Here is a 16,253-nt window from a genome sequence, read left to right on the forward strand (position 1 = left end):
CCTGCTGAAGGGGAACCTACAGAACCCACAAAGGACGAGGAAATTACTTTTTATCGTTTTTTTAAGAAAAGAAATCCCGTAGTTTTAGAAAGTAATCGGATTTTACACGATGCTAACACCTGCCTCAACCAGAAATTTAAAAAGTTTTTTCCTAAATTGATGAACGGTTTCAAAACCAACAGTCCCATCTAACCCACTAAATGTGTACAACTAATTCAGCCTGGTAGATCCCAAACTCTCTAGCACTTCCTGTCCACAATAAACACCTTAAATCTCCTTCACATTCCAGGACCAGCAGGAGGTCGAGCCTGCACGAGTCCTGTAGTTGAAACTGGGTTTCAATACGCTTGAAGCAGGTACGTACAAAGCGTTTGAGGTAAAGGCTTCAAGTTCAGGTTTCATTTCAACTGTTAAATAAAAAGTAACAGTCAAAATAACATCATCTCAGACCCAAGTGAAGATGTGGATAATGGTCTTGACTGATGTTGCTAGATGGCGTCCAGCACCCTTTCAGGTTTTCCTTCAAAAGGTTTTTAGAGCGTCCCACAAATTATTCCCACGAGAGAACAACTGAGAATGACGGTTTCGTTCAAATGGAGCTGTTGACACTATGAGAATACACGCATTTTCAAGAATAGGTGTCTCCAGTTAGCATGTGACCTAGGAAAATGTATTATATCGGCTTTGAAATATACATTATTAATACACATTTTATCCGGACTAAGGAATCCAGTACAAATACAAATCCATCATTTATTTAACAAACAGTAAAAGCACAGACACAAATAGGACACACAAAAAGATTTCAATATGACCTTAACATAAGAAAAAAAAAAAGAACAAGTTTAGTTTAGTACAGTTAATTAAATGTGTTTTTATTAGGTATAAAACAGTTCATAAAAGTTTAAAAATTAAGCTCATGATCCATAGGGTTTAATAAATTTTTTAAAAACATCTGTTTTCCCCTCCTCACTCATCTCCATAGCTGTGCGTCGCTCAGAGCGACAGGTTGACGTCGTTCTTCATCTTGCCGCTGCTGAGGCTGTGGATCATGGCGATCATCGCCGAGTGCTTGTTCAGCTCGTCCTCCTTCTGCTCCAGCTTCGTCTCCAGCTGGCTCTTCTGCAGCTCCAGAGACGACGCCTGGAAAGACATTTGGGTGAAATGAACATGTATGACAAGCATCGTTATAAAATCCACCACCTCGCCATCTGCGTCGCCAGGTTCCCCCCCAGTCTCCAAAATGTTCATACGCATGGTTCAGTGTTTCAGTAGAGAAGTTTTCAGGTTTGCATAAATCCCAACTTTCCCGTGAGAAGTGGCAAACGCAGGTTTCAAGCCCCCATACACAGTTAGAAATGGGGCCCCAGGTCTTCTGATGCCCCATTTATTGATTTGAATGCAGCCTGGGCCACTGAAAGCGACTGCGTGCCTTCGTTTCCATCCATGCTCTAACACTCTCCATTACCTTGATGCTGGCATCCTTCCTGGCCTGCTCCGTCTTGTTAAGTTCCTTCCTCAAAACATCCACCGTCTCCTCCAGGTCCCTCCTCTCTCGATCCCTTTCCTTTCCCCTCTCCTCCTCGGCCCGCAGTTCACCACGCAGACCTGGCGGGAACAGGGACCACAGAGCATTTGTTCAAGCGCCGCACTGTCACGCCATCGTTCTTAATATGAACACCAGAGGGTGCCAAAGTGAGAAATGTTCAAATTCAGGAAACGGGCGCTTTAACTGCGGAAGCTTTAAGCAAACTTGAAATCAAACAAAAAATAAAATAACCGGCACTGAATGAATCCCAGTGGTCGTGACTTATTTAAGAGAACGCTCTTCCCAAATACAAGCTGACAGGTGATGAAGTCTGACTCACTGGCTATGTCACTGTTTTTCTGCTGTAGATCTGAACGGAGCGATCTGATCTCCTCCCCTCTCTCCTCCAAAACTGACGCCATCCTGAGAAAAAGACAGAGAGAATTTGAAGAAGGCGCTGCCCCCTGAACCTTTGATTAAAACTAGTGACTGAAGTGTGAAACTGGGCTTATGACAGTATTCATTTATTTCAATTTTTAAAAGATGTCGAAATGAATAAAAGTACTAAAATGTGTGTGTGTGTGTGTGTGTGTTACTTTTCGTGTTGCAGCTGGAGGGCTTCGTGGCTCTTCCTCAGAGAGTCACTCTGTTTGGTGAGAGAGATGTGAGCTGTCTGCAGCTCCTTCAGCAGCCGCTCGCTCTCGCTGAGCCTGCACGGGAGAACGGCCTGTTACACATCTAGAAAAGACCGGAGATAAACCGGTAAACCTGCCCACACCTGACACACCCTCGTGGTGCTTTAATTCCAACACAGTTTGTTTCCTACAGCCTGAACCTTGGAGGAAAATGACGAACTTCTTCTGATTTCCTCTACTTTAGAATTTGAATGCGATTAAATCAGCCTTCAAATCTTATTATTAAACAAAAACACAAAATCCCGGTTAATTTCGATGCATTCATTTTCAGTCACTTAGTGAAAGTACCACTTCAAGTCGCCACAGTCAGAATTTTTTCCAATTCTACACAGTGGCGCTTTAGTAAGTTCACCCAAAAAACCAGAAAAGTCCATTTCTCATCAAACCTAGGGCTAGGCTAGGGATTTTGGTGACTACGGAGCCAAAAGAAATGTGATCCCAGTCTCTGTAACTGTATCTATGCTAATCTTCTTTGGAGTTCGTAACAGTTCAGAACACATGAAAAAAGTAGTTCATATTTCATTTTATTTTGTCTCTCCAAGCATGAGGAGTTGCTGGCTGATAGATGTCAACATCAGTGTCCTCACACTCGTGAACCCCAGAAATCTTGGACCACAGACGCATTATTATTTGTGTGGCAGGAAAGACATGAATGTTTAGAAAATTTAAGGGAAAACCTTGTATGAACGGGCTAAATTCAGTAAACCAGTAAAAGTTTGTTTTTGGAACATTGTTTTTTGGCTCAAAATACATCATTTTACTGTCACCAAAATATTGGTTTAAAAATGTTCAAATGTTTAGATATGGTTAAGAACTTCCTACACCTGCAGCCTCCCTGATTTATTTACCACCGCCGTTTATCGTACGTTTCCGGCTCCTGTCAGTCTGCCTCTGACCTGTTGAGCAGGGCGTTGTAGGCTCCTTTGAGCGCCTGGTGCTCCTCGGAGTCCTGCTGCAGCCTGGCGTTGTGCTGCAGCAGCTCCTCCATGTCGGCCTTGGAGCGCTCCACCTCCAGCACCTGGTTGCTCAGCTCGCCCTGCAGATCCTCGCGCCGACGCTCGGCGTCCTTCAGCAGACAGCCCAGCTTACGAGCCTGCAGAATGTAAACGCTGTGGATGAAGAGGACGACTTGCCACTATATGTCGCAATAAAAAATAATGAGTATTAATAATGATAATCCTGAGTATTCTGATAGCTACGTTTGTTAAGGACACTTACCCTATTCTGGTGACATCCTCGATTTATATCTGAGACTTTTATTGCATGTCATCAGGTGCTCCTGCAGCCATTTTCCCTGACTGAACCATTCACCATTCAACATCTTAAACCATAATGTCCATCATCAAATTATAAAAATTCTTTATTTTAATCTAAGAGTCACGTAAATGGTATTGTGACGCAGCTAGAGCCGCAACGATTAGTCGAGTTATCGATGAGTCGATCAAGAGAAAAGTAAAATCGGCATAAACTATTTTCAAGCACGTGTGCCAAACCGGTTCATTGATCCATCAAGAACATATCAGCAGATTAGTTGACGTTGAAAGTAAAAGAAGTAAAAATAAGTAAAAATAGAAAAGGAATAACATTAGACATATTCCTGCAGCTATGTGTGAATTGTTCTGGTGGGTGTGTGAACGTCACCTCGGCCTCAGCTTGAGCTCGTTGGAAGCGATACTGAGCGATGAGACGGTCGGCCTGAGAAAGAGCCAGAGCCTTCGCCTCCAACAAGTCCTGCAGACGACTCTCCTTGGACTGATGGGGTGACACAACGACATATAACTGAGCCAACCATCACTTTATAAAAAAAAAAAAAAAAAAGACAATCTCAAAGTGCAAGATCCACAACTATTACTGCCATAACTCTGAAATCAATAACGACTCGTCAGTTTTCATAATGACGATATCCTAACTGTTGTAACCCAATTACCTCAATTTTTGTGCACCTGCACTTGCGGCTGCTTTAACAAAGTTGAGACAAAGTTGAACATTACAAGGAACGGGGAAACCATCGTACAACCTGATGCAATTTCATACCCCTTCCCCGCAACACCGCCACCTTTGCGATGCCTGCAATGGTCAGATTTGTTGTCACTGTGTCAAAAAAGGTGATGATTCCCACAAGTTACCATCGTATTTGAGGTTGTGGCTTTGTGCTGGTCATGCCCTGGATTGAAAATTTTATTCCCCCATGTACGTGGTGTGAAAAATGAAAAGAGGAAAAATGCATTAATACACTTGAAGCAAACACCAGTACAAACAGCCGCCCTGAGTAATGACCACACACCTGGGTCAACAACTCTAAACAAAAAAACTGAAAAGAAGTCTCACAAAGGCAGGATTTATGGCAGAAAAATTACTGAAAATTATTTGTCCTCAGATCACAACAATTTATGACCCCCTCCACAATTTTTATAACTAGATTATTTCAAAGTAAAATAAAAAAAATCTGCCAAGCTAACATTTAGCAGTATGTGTCACTGTAAATTCCTGTGGTTCATCTGACAAAGATACTCACTGCAAATGCCGAGAGCTTCTGTTCATAAACGTCGATGATCTCAGACACATGTGAGTCCTTAACCTGGTCCTGCAGCTACGAACAACAAAAGTACATCATTGAAAAATGCATACCCAAAGACACTGTTGACACGTGAAACCGGTTCATTTTAATAATTGCACCACACGAAATTAACAAGTTAGAAAAAAGTTAGAAAAAAAAAAAAAGACACAATTTGTGTGTGGCAAATTATCATCTTTTAATCATCTGGCAACTGTTTGAGATTATCTTGTGAACCCCCAGGAGGTCAAGACCTCCACGTTGGGAACCACAGGACTAGACTACAGTGTCAATTATATCTTGACACATCTGACTGTAAGCTAGTAGCCAAACTACCCACTTGTTGTTTTTTCCTTACTGAAATCTTGGCTTTCTTCAGCCTCATATAAGTCAGATCACAGTGAACCTACACGACTCAGGAAAAACATATTTAAGTCCTCTACACATTTCAAAATAAAAGCTGAGATCAGACCTGCGCGGGTGTTTGGACACACTTCAAAATGCACACATACATATCTGCCTTAAAGCGCACCATTTGCCATATTAAGAAAGCCAGAATTTGTGATGCCCTTATACTACATGGACAAAAGAAGCAGCTTGTGCAACAATTGGCATAAACTAGAGCACCAAATAGCCAGCACTGCAAGTATCCGACCAAATGTCATAACAAAAAACATATTCCTCTAAGATTATCCTATTGACGTCAATTCTAAGAAAATCTACGCCTCAATCTCGGAATATGATGCCATTTTTACACCAAACAATATAGTTTTCCATTATCAGTTGTACCTCCAGGGAATTCTGTATCTTCTCAACCAGGCTGTGGACACTCCTGCTGGAACCACTGGAGTCCAGTACACTGGTGTTTGTCCTGGGGGGTGGGACTTCCTGCACCGCAACACGTTTGACGGACAGCTCGGCCTCCCTCTGGCGGTAGGCGTTGTTGGCAGCAATACTCTCTCCCAGACTTAAAAAAAAAAAAAAATACAGTGTGACGGATGGGATCAACAGCAGCACACTGGAAAACTGGGAACTATTTTGTCCACAGTTCACAAGGTATATTCACCTTTTTCATTTTACTACCGGCAGATATTAACCATTACTCTCAGTTGGGTAATGCAGTATTGACTAAAACATCAACATTGACTCTCAACCAAAGATCAACACAGGCTGCAAATTAAATTAACAGTTTTTCAACAACTTCTATGACAGTGAGTCATTTTTACTCACAACATATGTTGTTTTAAAGTTTCAGTGCAACTGATAATTTTCATGAGCCAAGCCACACACGGAGGTGATGGGAACCGAAGTAAATGTGGCCAGTTTAGCTTCCGTAGTTGTGAAAGCCACAAAGATGTTGACATATGTGGAAGCTGTTACTGTCAGATAAGATTACCAGATAGGAAATACAAATGCATTTTATGGCTGTATATAAATGTGCCCCTTCAGGCAATCGACTCACACCACTGATGGGAAGTCTGGGAGGGGGGCGGCTTCAAACAACAGAGATAGTCCAGTCTGCACACGCTCTCTGTGGTGGGATGTCAGGGCCAGAGAGAGCGAAGTAACTATCCTCTGATCCTGACAGATAAAGCGTTAAAGGAAGTAGGTCACAGAGAAAAACCATAGAAAAGGAAAGAAAGCTAGACATGACGCACCGGAGTTGAAAGGGAGTGTGTGGGTGTGTGTGTGTGTGTGTGTGTACGTACCTGTAACATCCTGTAGAAGCTGGTCTCCATGTCTTTCACCTGCTGTCTCAGCTTGCTCATTAACTCCAGAGTGTTCAGCAGAGCTTCTGCACACACCTGACTGAACAGGCACACAAAACACACAACTTTACGTATTTAGAAGAAGCGGACGGATCGTTTACTTGAGTGTAAGTAGAAAAACCGCGGCGTGAAAAAAAGATACTCCAAGACGAGGTAAAGTCCTGCAGAACAAATTTTACATAAGCAGCAAGAACCAGAGGTAGAAGAAGAAGCAAAGTCCTCACTATTAAAAAATGCGCTCTCTCAGCATCTAATAATTATATGTTATACAAATTGACTACTATTACTGATGCATTAACATATAAGCATATAAGCACTGATTAACTTCAAACACGTACACACACACACACACACACACACACACACACACACAAGCATGTATACATGGTATGACCTGTGAACCTTAACGTCAGCTGTCACTCACCTGAGATCGTTGTCGGAGCCCGGAGGGAGACAGGTGAGGGGGTTGTTGCTATGGCAACATGAGAGAAGGGATTCAACCTGTGAGAGGCAGAGGTGAGCGCTCACCTGACGGGACACTAAAGATCTGGTGGAGTCCTCGGTGCACAGGAGTGGAGGAGTTAAGGCTCCGGAACAAACAGGAAAACACACAAATATGCGGCACAGTCAGGTAAAGGATATTAAGCAGCAGACTGGTAACGTGTGTGATGCGGTGGCAGTGTTTTCTCAGGTGAGCGTCTCCCTTTGCAGGATCAAGGCCCTTCAGCAGCCCTAACAGGACTGGAAGCAACATTTCTACAAAGCTCACCACGGATTCAGGTACACTCTCTGCTCCCAATGCCTCCTGAACAGAGAGAAAAACATGTACACCATCAGGACAAGGAGGGGAAGAGGGAAAGAAACAAAGTAATGAGAAAGTAAATGTTGAATATTTGTCAGAGATACAGATACACACAGTGTTTTCCTGGACCTACTAGACGTACAGTGAAGTCATGTTAAAGCTCAGCTCAAATTAGGAAAAGTTCTCAAGGCAGCTTGTGTTTAGTCAGTATTAATCATTTTAGAAATTTGGCTTCTGTTGTTGAATGAAAAAATGGTTGCGGTAGAAATACATGTATATTCCTCCAAGTAACGTAACGTTGTGGTATCAGTATCAAAAGTCAGGACTTCTATATCAACAAAATTTCAAACAAGACGAGGCAGACGTTCAACCTTTGTTGCATGTCATACCTCCCGTCTCTCTTCTCATGCTACCATCAAAACATATTTAACGTCATAGATGGTCACACACTCATATCCAGATGGTTGGTTTTTGCAAACCTATCTGCACGATGAAAGTGAAGCCCACATGGTGTTTAGTTTTGGTTTTTTTTAAATGCATGTGCTTTAAAAAAACGCTGAAATCTATTTTACCACCATATGCAGAGCTGCTGTAATGTTGCCACAGCCACTAGAGTGGATACAAACCAATGTAAAACTAATGTGGGACGATTTAAAATTAAGGAGGGGCACCTCTGTTGGTAATTACTATATACTGTACGTATATATTTAAACACAACAAGGGAAGTATTTGATCATATTTTGGGTTCATGTACGTGTTTTAATATAATGGATCAAAAATAGTAAAGAATGCGAAGTCTGTTGGTCTCTCCTGTGTCTCAGCAGGGCTGTCGTACCTCCAGAAGCTCATTCAACAGGTGCAGGGCCTGGAGGGTGCAAGATTCGGCGCCTTCCACTGGTGAGCTCAGCCACTGCGCCAGCGCGAGCCCAGACTCTGCCTTGCGCCCCCCATCCAGCCCGGCCCCCTGCCTTCGGCCTGCTGCTCTGAGTTTGGCTCCCGCCGGTTTGAAAACCACCTCGCACAGGAGCAGACGCAGACCTGAGACACTGCACATGGCCAGGAGGAGCTCCAAAACCTGCCCTCAACACAAATAAAGCAGGATGAAATTGTGACGGGGACATTTTATAGATCAAACACCAAGTATTTATATACATATTTGGCAGCTAAACTGATGATAAAACAAAAACAAAAGTGGGAAAGCATTCACTGCCACCTTTCAGTACGTGACGATTTAAACTCTGAGCTGCGATGGACACAAGTCTTTCTTTTACCTGTGTTCCAAGTCATTTTACAACGTCACATTTTCATAAGAGTGAAACGAAGAATTGACCATCATCTGCTTCTTAGATTTGAAGACCATTATATTGGCCATCCACACTACATGGTGTTTAGTTTTCATTTTCGTTTTTAGTTTCGAAAAGCTGCGTGCTGCAACCTGCAGATATGAACACGTACTGATGTTAAAAGTCTCCTCTACAGGGGATCCTAGAGAATTATAACTTCAAGAAACTGAATGAAATCACTGAAATCGAGTGCAGCTGGGGACCTTTGGTGTATGTCACCCCTTCGTTTCCTGTCACTGCTCTACTGTCTACTACTCAATAAAGGCAAAAATGACTTCTATACCCTCTCTTTTACCAGAAAAAAAGGGCGGTCTCGCATGACAAAAAATAATCTGATGCACCATGTGACGCTTTTGACCGTCAGTGTTTCAGTGCCTGTTTTTACAGTGGGAAGGTCATATAAAGAAATCCAGAACAATGTGTGGCATGTGTGGTGTATAACGGGCACAAATGCTGCTCGATTTCTTTCTTCTCACCTTGGCTGCAGAGTCTGGGTCTTTTGATTGCAGCAGTCCCAAAACCTGACACACACAAGCTGAGAAGTGCTGATACCTAGAAATGGAAAAATGGCTTTCAACATTAATTCAGTCTGCAGTGCACCGAAGCAACCACAAAGGTTAAAAGCTCTATGTGATTAATGTCTGCGTATGGCTTCACCTAGTGAGGAAGTCTGCTATTTTTGGGTTCTTCAACAGGTCAACCAAAAGGTCAACTGAGTATTTTCTTGTCAGGGTGCCATCCCCGTTCACAATGATGTTGAACACAAGCTGGAAAGTCTGGTGGATGTTCTTGGCATCAAAGAGCTGACAGGCACACACACAGATAGAGAGAAGATGAGTGAGGCAACTCGACTCTTATTTATTCTACCAGTGACAAATGGAAACTGAGGTGAAAGGAGGAACAAACACAAAAAAGGAACCAAATAAAAAAAAAAAAGGAACAAAAAAAGAAAAAACATACACACACACACACACACACAAAAACTATAAGATGTTGGAAACATCTTGTGGAAAGTCAACATGAGATTGTGCTCCATGTTGACATGACTGCGTCACATCATTTCTGTAGATTTGTCAGATGCTCATTCATGCTGCCGAGCTCCTGTTCTACCACAGTGAGTTAGATTCAAAGTGGACTGACACAGCCAGGATACTTGACACTCCCACAGTAAAGCCTAAAGAGATTTTCTGTGCAGTACTGAATTACTATTTTTGAACCACTATATTAAATGCACGCACAAACCCAAACACTAGCACCAACAATCATGCCACAGTCAAAGTCCTCGAGGTCACATTTTTCCCCTGTTCTGATGTTTGATTAACTGAAGCTCCTTACCTGTATCTGCATGATTTTATGCATTGCGCTGCTGCCACATGATTGGCTGACTGGATAACTGCATAATTAAGCAGGTGTTCCTACTAAAAGTGCTCGGGGAGTGTATAATAATATTTGGCTAGAGGTTGAGCTAAAGGACTGTTGGCCAGAAAACACAGATACTGTAGATTCCAGCATGCATGTTCGATAGGGCTGCGGTGTTAAATAACACTGACATTTCAAGAGAAATATTTCAAAATATATGTAATTGTAAAATTTAATACTGAAATTTCCAAAATGCAAGATTCCATTTCAGAGTAAGGTAATCTTTAGCGTCACACTGTTGAGATTTTTTCTTAATTTGAAGGAGACAGAAAGGAGGAAAAAAAAAGGAGTCAAGTATCCACATGTATGCAGTATTAAAATAAAGATGTTAGGATGTTTACTTAGCCGTCACTTAGGTTTAAATGCAAGTTCACTTGATCCCAGCAGAGTTTTTCCTGCTTACCTTCTCTCCAACCTTCTCGTTCAGAGTGAGGCTGGACAGTATGGATAACGTGAAGACCACCACAGTCAGACTGTTGTGAGCCAGGAAGTTGATCAGCGTACGGTAAAACGGCTTCACATTGTCCTACAACAACCACACACATTTTACACACGAGAACCAAGGGCTGACATCCAAAAGCTATGTGGATGTCCTGCTTAAGTCAACAGTCCAACGTTACTTCTTCAGATGTCTTGTATTGTCTCACCAACAGCCGAGCACCCAAAGATACCTTATTCTATTCCCAATCACATAAGTTCAACAAATGCAGCAAATTCTTACAACTGAGAAGCTGGAGCTAGAAAATGTTTAGAATTTTTGATTGAAAAATCCTTTCAACTCTATACTTCAACTATTTGACAAGGTGCATTATGCAAACCTTTTAAAATAAAATGCGATTGCCCTCCTGGCAAACAGACGGTCCCCTTTGTGTAAGTGATCCAGCAGAGACTCACCAGAGACTTGATGTGGCTCTGCACTGAGTGGTTGTCGCGACACAGGTTGGCCATGAGGCCGAGGCAGGGCATGATGATGTCGTCATTGCGAGATTGGCTGCGGCGAAAGAGCGTAATATGGTTAGCTGAATGCCAAGTATGCACCGGGATCCTTCACTTTCATGACATCATACTGGGCCATGTGAGATGTGGGCCTTACATGTTGGTCATGAGAAAAGCTATGAGCTCGTGGATGTAGTTTGCTGACTGGAAGATGCGAGTGTTGTAGGTCAATTTCTGCAGCACCTGTAAACACTGAAATACAAATACAACATTACAACATATGATCTCCTACAGAGTTTACCGTGCAATACAACAATAAGTAATTGGAAATGGGAAAATTCAATAAATCTTAATTTTTTATTTATTAATTAAAACATTTGAAAAGGCCACATCTCCAAATCTACTTCATCATCTACTCTATCAGAAGCACCAGATATGAGTTACTGAAAAGATCTCATCTGTTACTCAAATGCCACTCAAAGCATATTTTTCAGCATGATGCTGAATATGTTTACTGAAAATATACTGCACAGAGAGGAGCACGCAGTCTTACCCTGATACGTCTCTGTGCTGACCGACAAGGCAACTGTCCGCAGCGATGGACTTACCTGCAGTACCAGTGGCTCTCCTGGCGTGCCACTGTGGCAGTGGATGACAGAGGCCAGGGTGCTGGTGAGGTTGTAGCTGCTGTGGAGCACCTCCCGACTGTCATCATCACAGGCTGAAGGGGGAAAAATACAAAGATTGTGTTTCAGAAAGTGCTGGCAGTTCCTTTTTCGGCCTCTGGAATCACACACCCAATAGCCTGGGATTCAGTCCTGCCGGTGTTGCTTTATTACTATTGTTACAGTGTCTTGTTAAAGCATAGCAGTTTTCCTTCTAAAGGGGCACTATACAAGGAGAATAAGGAACTTTTGCAAAGATACCTGAAGGGGACTTTTTATGCCTCTGTGATACTGTATGATTTTGTATTTAACCTATTTGTATTCTCATCCAGTATTCATCAAGTTGAACTGCCGACACTATAAGCATCGCAGAAACAGCTTCAAAGCAGAGATATGAGTCAGCCTTGTTTTTGTCTCGATGGCTGCGTGGGATCCTATTTTTCGATCTGAGGCCTACTGTGTAAGAAACAAGAGCCCTGTTACCATGTAACGCCAACATGAAAAGACTGCAACAGCATTTAGGTTTCGGCATGTGTGCGGTGTGGAAAGGGGGTACACTGAATGTACACAGGTGCACACTACCTAGTTGTGCCAGTAGGGAGATGATGGAGCTTGTCAGGGCCGGGCTGGTGTTGGGGTTTCCAGCCAGCTCCACCAGTCCACTCACACACTCACTGGGTAAAACCTGGCCCGAGGACAGCAGCTGGTCACATTTGAGGCCGGAAACCTCCTGCAGACATGCACAAACTACAGTATGAAGAGACTACATTGGTGTAAATGTACACAGAGATGGTAAGATGGTAAAATGAGATGGCAGTGAGGAAAAAAGAAAGAAAAGCATTTACTTGTATGTACTTGAACACATATTGTTCAAAACAGCCTTTACGGCATGCACATGTGCACTGTTTACAAAATGACCCATATCATAACATCTGATTTTGCTACCTGCCCCATTCTTGTGTATCCACCGACTATGAAAACACACCTGTGCCCTTGGCAGGCTGTCTCAAAGGATCATAAATCAGACCGGTGATGTCTGACGTGATGAAAACGTTGAACATTTGAACCCTTGATGCAGAGAGCAGCGCTCACCTCCACTTGTTTCTGCAGCTGCGCCGCGTTTTGTGCCGTCCTGCCGTCTCTGTACTGCTGGATAGCCAACAACAGAGACTTCAAACACGTAGTCAGGTCCATCCTGTAGAACAAACCCATTCTTTTTCAGTTTTAAGCAGTCAGAGAACACATCAGCCCGCAAAAACATGCTCTCAAACAACGTCCACCTTCAACCTCTAAGCTGCTAACACCAGCTAGCAAGCCTCTCGTGAGCCTTTCATGACAACAGCAAACCAAACAAGCTAATTCAAAAGTTGCTAATCATTTGTCTTTTTTTACCGCTGGTCATTATTTAAAACAACGACGCGAAACAGTTTGGTGCTTGTTCGACTCAGACTACCTATGGTATATTTTCCTTTCTTCTGTAACCATCAACGACAGCCGGCTTCGCGACGGCAGCCTCCTCCCGCTTCGATCTTCGAACGGGCAAGGAACGCACCGTGTGCGAGAAAGGGGGGAGAAGACAAGTTGGATCTGTATCGATAAAGCTAATATTGATTGGTATGTGATATAAACAAATGGGTTCTATTATTAAACTACCTGTGCATTATAATCAAACAACATGTCAAATGTTTAACTGCGTGTCTTTGATTAATTAAACGAACTAACGGTACACCACCCCCCTTCCATTAAATGTGTTGGGAGAGGCCACGCAAGGACTAACGTAAGCCGAGGGGGCGGCGCCAGAACCAGCCTGTGTGTTGCGTGTTCTTTACAGTAAAATAAAATAAAATTAAAAGGATGAAAAAAATAAAATAAATTAAAAAATAAAATAAATGAAACAAAATAAAATTGATTTAAATTTTCAGTTAACATGATTAAATCAGGTAAAATCAGCCCAAATTCAAGACTTAAAGGTTGAGTGTCTTGTTTTTTATGATTTGCAAAACTGCGTGCCTTAATGGTGAAACGTTGTTTTTCTATTTTTTCTGTGTAATTGTACGCTCATTTAAGATACTCTAACATTTACACAGAGTGCCTAGTTTATTCGGTTCGCCTACATTCTAATGCAATCCATTACGACCGGGGCCCCGTCTCTTAAAAAGTTGACCATGCACAGTTCAGCCTGTGCAGCCTGTGGCAGGGCCTGTGGTTTGTGGTGGTGCTGAACCTCCCCGGCGTTACACTGATCTTTTCATGTGTTGTCTGTACTACTCGCAGAAATGAAAGGAGACGGAACACTGGAAAAGTCTTTTCGTATGATGCAGCGCAGCACAACAACACCAGAAGGTATGGCTTCAACAAATGAAGGCCTGAGGTTAAACACACCCTTTTAACATTATATCTATCACAAAAATACGGTTATTGCAGGGCTGTCGAGTACTTGTGCGTGCTACTGTGTTTGGATTTAGCGGCTGCAAACATACACAGAGGTCAACAAATATCAGATTTTTTTTGAAGGAACACACCAAATATTAATATTTTAGATAAAATAAAACAACAACAGTATATTGGTCAGTTTTCTGAATTTTTTTAACAGAAACGTGTAATATAAACAAACATTTTTGATGGTGATCCTTTAAATGTAATGTTATTATTATACAATTCAGAACTATACCATTATACACTCTCTTATTGTTATACATGTGTCAACCTATATGTTCGATATCATTCCTATCTGTCACTGTATATTCTATTATCGTATGGCTAGTTATTGTTATACTATACTACATGTATATACATCTCTAACTATAGTCACTTCCCCTACTACTGTCACTTTTTTAAATATCATAACATGCCAGTATTTATTACTTTATAATCTATTATCCTATATTAGTTATTATTGTATAACTATAATATATATTATAATAAGATATTATGATACAATATAATTATACACAAAATTACTTTTTTTATATATGTGTGGTAATTTACTTAAATTTGCATTAATTTTTTTTTTTTCTGGGGGGGGGGTGTAAGATTTGCTGCCAACTTTGACAGACGGTGGGTGCGTGCGTGTGTGGATGTTCATAGTTGCCTCTGTATTTGTGTGTGGAAACTACAATTAGACTAAACGCGGTACAGTCTTAAGCCCACCACTGAATTTTTCTGCTTTTGTTCACACTTCTTTGTTGTTTCCCCCTATGCGCTTGTTTGGTCATGCAAATCAAAAAAGGCAGAGATATGCGTTCACTTCTAATGTGCGATAATACATTAACCTCCCAAAAACCAAACTCAATTTCCAAAAAAAATAGGCAATACCGGCGCTAAAGTAATGAATGTAATGCTTTAAAAAAAACAGTCACTGACAGAGAAAAATAAAATGTCTCAGATCAGTTTGTTATGAAGGGGTGTGAAAACAGACACAGGATGTGTGAGGTTTTGTCCACATGTGTTAAAAAAAAAAAAAGAGTCATATTTTTGCCCATATCTTTGTGCAAAGCGAGGACATGACTCACAATCTCATTAGGTTTCTTGTCTCTGCGAGAGTGACATATTAATTGCATATAATAGTCACAGGCAACCACACAGGATCAAAATCGTTAGGAATTCAAAGCGATCTAGAAAATGTTAGATTAATTTTTACAGTGTGTGAATATTTACAGTAAGTGAAGAAGAGTCGAGTGCATTGACTGCCTCCTTAAAAACAAGAATTTCATTAATATCAAATATTAGACGTCTTCAGCAAACAAAAATAAATGCAAAATGTTTTTTATTTTCTCTCCTGTATAAATAACTTAAATAAAAGCAAAGATAATGCGACATCGGCTGCAGAAACACCTCTAAACAGCATTGAAGACTAGTTCTGTCAGTATATGTAAATTGCCATGGATGGATTACTGAAAAAGGGTCAGACGGACCACCTGGGCCAGAGTCTCCGTTTGAAGTGACTTTTAATATTAATATTAATATAACACAAAGAGAAGGAAACAACTACAAAGAGACACAAAAGAGCTATGAAGAGACGCAAAACAAACACAAACAGATACAAAACGATCACAAATAGACGCAAAACAAGTACTAAGAGACACAAAACGAACACAAAGGGAGGGAAACAACTACAAAGAGATGCAGAACAATTACAGAGACACTAAACAGCTACTAAGAGGTGAAAAACGAACACAAAGAGACGCATTGCCGTCCACAAAATCTTAAAAACACATCAGTGAGTCACACTGTTCCACTGGGTAAAATGTTCCTTCATCATCATGAACACACACACTCTGTTGTTTATTTTGACTCAGTCCCACACACACACACACACACACACACACACACACACACACACACACACACACACACACACACACACACACACACACACACACACACACAGTCCTGCTGCCAAATACTCACTAGAGCACCAACTGCTGATCCATCCGCTCCTGAAAATAGCTACACGCATGAAAACCACAACATTTTCACTTTCCTCTCACGTCATGTCTCGCTTCAGGTGCGGCAGTGGATAAAATAATCAAAGTAAGACCT

General features: G+C 41.6%; 1 protein-coding gene across 5 annotated transcripts; it reads right to left on the reverse strand.

Moving 5' to 3' along the window:
• Positions 1–739: 739 nt before the first annotated feature.
• Positions 740–13,405, reverse strand: cip2a (cellular inhibitor of PP2A). Of its 5 annotated transcripts, none has more exons than XM_040126249.1 (22): positions 13,165–13,403; positions 12,804–12,906; positions 12,294–12,441; positions 11,655–11,767; positions 11,204–11,298; positions 11,005–11,101; positions 10,514–10,636; positions 9,349–9,494; positions 9,168–9,243; positions 8,184–8,423; positions 7,189–7,351; positions 6,971–7,118; positions 6,487–6,586; positions 6,240–6,358; positions 5,567–5,744; positions 4,739–4,813; positions 3,865–3,975; positions 3,120–3,316; positions 2,125–2,238; positions 1,872–1,951; positions 1,469–1,611; positions 740–1,143 (listed from the first exon to the last, which is right to left on the reverse strand). In XM_040126249.1, the coding sequence occupies exons 1-22, from the start codon at positions 13,194–13,196 to the stop codon at positions 997–999; spliced, it is 2,748 nt and encodes a 915-aa protein (XP_039982183.1). In that variant the 5' UTR covers positions 13,197–13,403; the 3' UTR covers positions 740–996. The 5 variants fall into 5 exon arrangements, with proteins under 5 accessions (XP_039982183.1, XP_039982184.1, XP_039982186.1 ...); XM_040126250.1 differs by having other exon boundaries at positions 1,469–1,608; positions 1,869–1,951; XM_040126252.1 differs by having other exon boundaries at positions 13,104–13,248.
• Positions 13,406–16,253: the final 2,848 nt, after the last annotated feature.

This window comes from Xiphias gladius, chromosome 5 (genome assembly GCF_016859285.1).
Source record: "Xiphias gladius isolate SHS-SW01 ecotype Sanya breed wild chromosome 5, ASM1685928v1, whole genome shotgun sequence".
Taxonomy (NCBI): Eukaryota; Metazoa; Chordata; class Actinopteri; order Istiophoriformes; family Xiphiidae; genus Xiphias; species Xiphias gladius.

Coding starts and splice junctions, on each gene's coding strand:
- cip2a (XM_040126249.1), bottom strand. CDS start 13,196: ATGGTTACAGAAGAAAGGAAAATATACCATAG. Junction 8,424..9,167: donor ACCCAGACTCTGCAGCCAAG/GTGAGAAGAAAG, acceptor TGTTGAGGGCAG/GTTTTGGAGCTCCTCCTGGC. Junction 6,359..6,486: donor GCTTCTACAGGATGTTACAG/GTACGTACACAC, acceptor TTTATCTGTCAG/GATCAGAGGATAGTTACTTC.